Here is a 7688-nt window from a genome sequence, read left to right as displayed (position 1 = left end):
TTAGAAATCCCCTCTTAGTTCCCAGGATTGAGAGAAAGCAAAGATGAAAGGGAGCTATGCCAGGCCAGACTCTCTCCAGCAGTTCCTGTGCCCCTAGGCAATGAATTTGGGAAACTGATGGCTAGGGAAAGGATCAATGCCTGTAAGAGCCAGGAGGCTGCATGCAGAGGCCTGAGATGGGAACCTGGGCCTTCTCCTAAGGAAGCTTCCCCTTCAGCTGTCCTTGTCTCAAAACACGGGCTGGTCCCCAGAGGATGACATAGAGGACCCATCTAGGCTCTCCAGGTTTGTCTGAGGGCAACATGAAGCCTTACCAGAAAGGACAGAGGCACCAGGGAAGATGCAGAATGAACCTAGCAAAGCAGATTCAACTCTTCACCCTGCTACTCTTACTTCTGAACCCCAGCCCCAAGGCTGGTGATGTAATTTCCATCAGTGGCATGAGAGTGCTGAAGCTGACAGCACCCAGCCCCACTTCTGGCCAGACTGCAGACCGCTTCAGTTCTCAGAGCTGAAGCCAAGGAAAACAAAGAGGGCAAAGCCACCAAGAGGGAAGAGGGGGGGCAGGGTTGAGTTCTGCCAGAAAGAGAGGGGTCAAGGGGAAGCCCCAGAATGGGAAACGGAGGGGAATTTTTGCATAGTAAAAGTAAAAGCTCTAGACCATAAATAAGAAGCAGGCCACAGCCTCACCCAATCTCATCCTAGAGCCCCTCACAACCCATCAGGACCAGCTGTGTGCTTCCCGTCCCATCACACCCACCCAAGCCTCGGCCTCTCACCGACTGCTGCACACACATCCAGAGACTCGCTCACTCTCACACACTTGCTGTCAGCCTGCCTCAGGTCACCCTCCATGGCGCCTGGTGTAACCTCACTACTGGTCTTCAGCCTGCTGTTTCTTTGGACCTCCCCAGGTAAGACTGAGGGAAAGGCTGGAGTGGGGTGGCAGTGAGTGGGCTGATGTCTTGTTTCTCACTGCTTGACAATGGTCGTGAGTGACATACATCATGCGTTCATCTCTCTCAATGGACCTGGGGCTCCTTGTACTCTGTGTATCTGTGTACCCCTGAATTCCAATGTGGCTCATCTGTTGGCAAAACCAGGACTCTATGGCTGCCCTTGTCTCTTCCTGTGTCCTGCTACCTCTGTTTCCTGAGCAGAAAGAGGAAACGAGATGTATTTGTTTTAGGAAAGGAGACTATTTGCCAGGCTGACAGTCAAATATTTGTAATTCCTTTCTTTTTCTTGTTTTGCTGTTGTTTGATTTGGTTGCTTTGTTTGAGATAGTGTCTATGTTGTCTATGCTGGCCTTGAACTCTTGGTGATCCTCCTGCCTCAGTCTCCCCAGTAGCTTGACCTGTAGCAGTCACAGGCCTTGCTCTTACCAGCATTAACTCCTTGCTTGTTAAAACCTGAGGGAAGTTGAGCCCCGGGAGAGAGGCCGATTGGATCACAACAGCAGAAAGGCATTTGTTGGACCTAGAGCAGTGTGATTCTTTACCAGTTTGATACATTGGTGCATACTGAGCATCAGGACCAGTATTCTCTCTCTCTCTCTCACACACACACACACACACACACACACACTCACACAGAGGCTTTTCAACCCTGCTTAGAGCTATGGCTTCTCTGTCTCATGGTCCCTATGTTCTACCTTTCCCCTACCTCAGCCCCAGTGCTGGGTGGTGCTAATGATGCAGAAGACTGCTGCCTGTCTGTGACCCAGCGCCCCATTCCTGGGAACATCGTGAGAGCCTTTCGCTATCTTCTCATCAAAGATGGCTGCAGGGTGCCTGCTGTTGTGTAAGTGATCAGAAGACTATCTAACCCCAGCCACCCCCACTCCATTAACTCCTCCAGATACCCCCACTACCTTATCCCTCTTCTCCTGCCCAAGTCCAAGGGACAAAGAAGTTCCTGAAACAGGTTCTTATCCTCTGCCCCTCATATTAGAAGCTGAGTTGCAGGGCTCAATTCTCTCTGACCTCTAACTCCAGGTTCACCACACTGAGGGGTCACCAGCTCTGTGCACCCCCAGACCAGCCCTGGGTGGAACGCATCATCCGGAGACTGAAGAGGTTCTCTGCCAAGGCAAGCCAAGGCCCTGCCCAGACCTGCTTCCTCCCTCTAAGCCCCTCTCTAAATATCCAACTCCTGACCCTGCCTCTCCCTGCCTCCCCAGAGCAAGCGCCACAGCAGTTAGTTCTGGACAGCTCCAGAGGGAGCCCCGTGTCTCACTGGAAGGATGTGAATCACCCTGGCCTGGAGAACTAAGACCAGAAGAGAGGATCAAATCTCCTGCTGCTTTATACCAGACCTGACCCAGCCAGAGTAGGCCTGGAGTGTCAACATGAGTGGGGGTGGGAGGGTGAATGTGGCAACTGCTCAGCCTCCCTATGTCCAGATTGTAGTGCTTCCAATAAAGCCACCTGGCATTCACAGATTTGTCTGTTTGCCGTCTATTTGATCTCGACCTTGGAGGACAGGGATTGAAAGGAAGAAGAAGGAACAGCAGGATCTATTTCCTATTCTGAGACCTAAGAAACCTCTTACCAGCCTCCCTCCTCTTAAGGGCCAAAGTTGACATGGTCAACTTGGGTCAGTTCCCTGAGCCATCTAAGTCTGCTGTCCAGGCAGGTGTTCAAGCATCCAGGTTCCTTCCAGATCAGGTGTTGGTGTGAGTAAGGAGGAGAGGGGAGGGCAGATGTCCTAGCTCTATTTGCTGGAAGGAAAGTACTCAAGTACCAAGCCTTTTCCTCCAACACAATCTTCCTCCTCTGCCCCACCGGCTTCCCATTTAGATCCAGATGTCTCTTCCTCCAGGAAACAAGGCTAGGCTGGTTTAGTAGCTTCACTCTCTCCCAAGCTCCCATGCCCCCCTCTGAGACTACCTTCTTCCAGCATCCATTACACTGACCCATATTCGCTAGTTTGTGCTGGGAAGGAATCATGTTGAATTTAACTTCTAACATACCATCTGGTACAAAGGTCATCACAATACATATTTGTTTAAAGGATGAATGTGAATAGACTCAGCGGCCATGGATAAAAGTCCAGCTGTCTATTCTGTTCATAGGGAGTCTGATCTCCAGATCTGCCCCTCCACCTACTCAGTCTGAGCAAGCTCCAGCCCCACCTAAGCAAGGCTGAGCTACACAGACAATAACAGGGGTGATGACAGATGGACCAAAGAGCCAGAGGTCAGAGATGGGCATGAGGTCCATGGGGTAGAAGAAGGAGCAGCTAGAGATGCTCCAGAGACTCAGCAGGGAGGAGCCCCCATAGTACCCCTGCAGTACCCATCAGCCTTAGGACTTACAGGCTACATGGAAACCAGACAAGACGCAGGGAAGCAGTCCCAGACCGAGAGGACAAAAGTCCTGTGACTCTTGGGGCATCCCATAGAGCTGCTTTGTGAAGATGAAGCCCCTTGGTATTAGAAAGTCCTCTAGGGAAGTGAGGGGACTGTTGCTTCTTAAATGCCTGTCCAGATGGAAGGGACAAGACTGTGCTGCTGCAGTCAGGTGGCTGCTAGGAGGCCAGATTGAACATCCTCGCCTAGAAGTATCACCATGTCATATAGACATCACCCAGCAAGCAAGCCAAGCCTGGGCAAGCTTTCACGGCAGTCTCTTTCTCTTTTCGGTTCCCATGGCAGTTGTTCAAAACCTCAGGATCTCCAGAGTCACAAGGGGTTGGTGGGAGAGGGACAGGTTTCAAGAATAGCTGCTAGGGCTTGAAAGTTTGCCTCTGCTGCCAAGGGAGAAACTATTCATCCATTCATGCATCCATGCATCCATTTACTCAGCTGTCTCTGCGCTCATCAGACCTCCATCCATCCACTACTTACCTACCTGCTTCCCACCCACCCATCCATTAGTCTAGCCATGAAGCCAGATAGAATGCCCTGCAGGCAGAACAAATACATATTTGTTGGGGGGGGGTGAGGGGGCAAGGGGAGAGCAAGGAGTATGTTGCCTCAAATCTTCTTCAGATCCCGGGAAAACAAGAGGAGGTTAGCCTGACTCAGGAGCAGATACAAATCATCTCTCTGAGGGTGGGATCTTTGGCTGATGTAATACCAGGGCAGAGCCTGAATGCAATCTCCATGCCACAGGGAGATTCATGAACAAGTCCAGAACATAATGCCGGGATCACACTCCTGACAACTCTAACCCTGTCAGTGAGCAGCTCTACGCAAATTCCTTCAAAATACCCCACCCCAGAGCCTATCAGATAACAGAAAAATAAAAGCTTGACTTTTTTTTTTTTTAGTCCTTCCAAATAAGAACTTGGCTTCCAGAATCTTTGGATCAGTCACACTAAACCCCCAACATTTATACAGACTTTACCAATGTCTAGCACATCAAGAAACTTTCTACTTCCCGGATCCCCAGGGACCACTCTCTGGGAACAAAAGAGACTGAGATTCAGGAATAGAGAAAATAAACCCCAGTAATCCCAGCTTCTCAGAGAGCAAAGGCAGGAGGATTAGGAGTTTGAAGGCAGCTCTAGCAAAATGAGCAAAAACAAAAAGGAGGCACTGGGAATTTGTTGAAGCAGCAGAGTACTTACTGCAGCCCTGGGAGAGAGAAAAAGAGAGAGGAAGTCCAAGAAATAAAAAATTTGGGGGGCTGGGAAGGTGGCTCAGTGGTAGAGCGCTTGCCTTGCATGCCTGAGGCCCTGGGTTCGATTCCTCAGCACCACATAAGAAAAAAAAAAAAAAAAAGCCTGAAGTGCCGCTGTGGCTCAAGTGGTAAAGTGCTAGACTTGAGCTGAAGAGCTGAGGGACAGTGCCCAGGCCCAGAGTTCAGGCCCCACGACCGGACCCAAAAAAAAAAAATTGGGGCAAGTCTAAGAAGATGACCATCTCACAGAGAGCAGGTATGTAACTCAGCCCATCTCTTTTCCAGCCATTACTTTCCACCCTAGCTTTGTTCCTCCATCTGCTTCCCACACAGGCATACCAAGTCCTCTAGGACACTGGATCTAATCCCCTTATCTCCCTATCAGTCTGAGGCTGACCAGCTCCAACAGTCTCTGTCTGGTGACTCCATCTAATGAGCATCTGCTTCCTGTTTATCTGATCAACGGATGTGTGTTTCATTTGTACTAAGCTTTACCTGCCTGCCTCTGAAAACTAACAGGACCGTTAGTTCTCTGGAAGGTAGCATGGGTACCTACCTTGTTACCTATAAAGATACTTTCCTCCCCAGCCCCTACCCCCCAGCACATGGCACATATTACATGTTCAAGGCCTATAGATAAATGATACCTCTTATGCTGAAGCCTCTTATCTGACATCCCTTTGCAGGGATGTCAACAGAGAGCATCTAGGAGAAGGGACTGAGCCTGTTGAACTCAATTGCCAATGTGGCTTTGTAGTGGCTGACACACAACAAGCTCCAATACGTATTTGATTAATTTTTTTTAAAAATTCAACAGAACACAGCCCTCTCCTCCCATGCCATCCCTCACACCTGGAGTCCATCCAGTTCTCATGACAGTTGGAGCTGCTTCTTTTGCGTGGTTGAGGGTTTGGTGAGAGCCAGCTCCATATGGTTTTAATCATGTTTTAATCATTTTATGTTCAAATTCTCAGCAAGCCCCCACCCCATGTTACCCTCTTCCTCTAGCCTCCGGGAAATTCAGAAATAGCCAGAAAAATCTTGGAAATAGTCTTACAAAGGAACAGAATTCTTAACTAGGGGGTTTCCTCCAAAAGACCCTCTGTAAGAATAAGCCAGCACTGGCTGGGCGCTGGTGGTGGCTCACACCTGTAATCCTAGCTCCTCAGGAGGTTGAGATCTGAAGATCATGGTTTGAAGCCAGCCTAGGCTGGAAAGTTCCTGAGACTCAAATCTAGTTATCTACCAAAAAGCCATAAGTAAAGCTATGGCTCAAGTGGTAGAGTTCAGAAACTCAGGGCAGGCTCTGAGTTCAAGCCCCAGGACTTGCACAAAAATAAAATAAAAACATTAGGGGAAGCTAGGAAACAGAGGCAGAACCCCAACTCTTGAACTCAGATACAGAAATGCCTGTTTCAGGGGATCCAGCTTCCTGAGTTCTACCAGTGGAGCATGGAGTGGGAGACCAGGCCACAATACCTACCCTGTGCTCATTTGAAGGAGAGGATTAGAGGCCAGGAAGGGCAGGGCTGGGAATTCAGAGGGTAGGCACAGGTAAAGGCCAAACTAGGAGACCTGTGGAGAGGGTTTCATATATGCCATGGAATATTACATAGACATAAAGAAAAATTAAATCATATCACTTGCAGGAAAATGGATAGAATTGGACATTATCATGGTAAATAAGATAAGCCAAGCTCAAAAAACAAATATAGCACATTTTCACTAATTTGTGGAAACTAGATATTCATATACATAGATACATCCATATAGAGAGATCAGTCTGTCCATATATATAGATATATCTATATAGCTATAAATGCATAATATATTCATACGCATGCACATGTATATACATATATGTATATATTACATGTTATATATCCATGTATAGACATACATGTGCACACACACACACACACACATATATATATATATATATATATATACACACGTATATATATGTATATAAATATAGATAGGACCAGGACACCCACACATATATACATATATATATACATATATATATATAATGTATATATATATGTATATATATATATATATGTCAGGACACACACACATATATACGTATACGTATATATATATATATATATATATATATATAGTGGTAGAGTGCTTGCCTAGCATGCATGAAGCCCTGGGTTTGATTCCTCAGTACCACATATACAGAAAAAGCCAGAAGTGGGCTGTAACTCTAGTAGTAGAGTGCTAGCCTTGAGCAAAAGAAGCTTAGGGACAGTGCCCAGGCCCTGAGTTCAAGCCCCAGGACTGGTTATAAAAAAAAAAAAAAAGGTTAATCTCTTAAAATATATGTACACTTGAAATACTATGATAAAGCACACTAAAAAGAAAATAAATTATAGGAAAATAGGCTCTATTGTAGGAGAGTACCAGCAGCATATGGAAGGAAAAATAAGGATAAATATGGTCAAAGTAGATTATTTGTATGCATGAATAGAACAATGAAACCTGTGGAAATTGTTTTAGAGTAAGGGAGAGTGATGGAGGTTGGGAAAGTCTGATCATGCATGTCACAATAAAATTCCCCTTCATACAACCTTTGCATGCTAGTAAGAAATCACAGAAATAAATACTCTCTTTAAAAAAAAAAATCTTCCCCAAAAGAAAGTCAATCTTTCCTATCAGGGCCTCTCTAACTGCAAAGATCATCCCTGACAGAACATCCTAATATCTGCTGTGTCCTCATGGCTGACAGAAGCATTGTTCATGTCAAACTGCTCCCATTACTCCAAAGCCATCTTTCCCCTCAGGAAATTCTGTCACTGACAGAAGCCTATTATATAGGACAACAGTACTGCACAGCACCAGGGACCACGTTCTCTCTGCACAGGTCCCATGTGAGTGCTGAGTGTCAGAATATAGCTCTGCATATTAGTATAGTGGCTCCAGTTCTTCTAGCACTACCATCACACAGGGATGGAATCCAGCCCTGGTAAAAACCCTTTGTGTTTAAAGGATGTTTTGACGCTGGCTGCAATGCAGAACATTTAAGCCAAGCTCTGTTCCAGGTGCTGATGA

General features: G+C 46.8%; 1 protein-coding gene across 1 annotated transcript; it reads left to right on the top strand.

Moving 5' to 3' along the window:
• Window positions 1–581: 581 nt before the first annotated feature.
• Ccl19 (C-C motif chemokine ligand 19) lies at window positions 582–2441 on the top strand. Its single transcript, XM_042697137.1, has 4 exons — window positions 582–914; window positions 1671–1803; window positions 1998–2091; window positions 2183–2441. Exons 1-4 carry the CDS (start codon window positions 854–856, stop codon window positions 2201–2203), a joined length of 309 nt encoding a protein of 102 aa, XP_042553071.1. The 5' UTR covers window positions 582–853; the 3' UTR covers window positions 2204–2441.
• The last annotated feature ends 5247 nt before the right edge of the window (window positions 2442–7688 follow it).

This window comes from Dipodomys spectabilis, unplaced genomic scaffold (genome assembly GCF_019054845.1).
Source record: "Dipodomys spectabilis isolate Male_0828 unplaced genomic scaffold, ASM1905484v1 ptg000006l, whole genome shotgun sequence".
In the NCBI taxonomy this organism is placed as follows: Eukaryota; Metazoa; Chordata; class Mammalia; order Rodentia; family Heteromyidae; genus Dipodomys; species Dipodomys spectabilis.
The sequence above is the reverse complement of the archived record's forward strand: the minus strand, read 5'-3'. Positions and strand labels throughout refer to the sequence as shown.

What these genes read in the sequence shown, in the direction of transcription:
- Ccl19 (XM_042697137.1), top strand. Translation starts at nt 854, where the DNA reads ATGGCGCCTGGTGTAACCTCACTACTGGTCTTCAGCCTGCTGTTTCTT. An exon ending in GTTTCTTTGGACCTCCCCAG is followed by an intron (nt 915 to 1,670) that starts GTAAGACTGAGG and finishes CCCCTACCTCAG; the next exon opens with CCCCAGTGCTGGGTGGTGCT. An exon ending in TGCAGGGTGCCTGCTGTTGT is followed by an intron (nt 1,804 to 1,997) that starts GTAAGTGATCAG and finishes CTCTAACTCCAG; the next exon opens with GTTCACCACACTGAGGGGTC.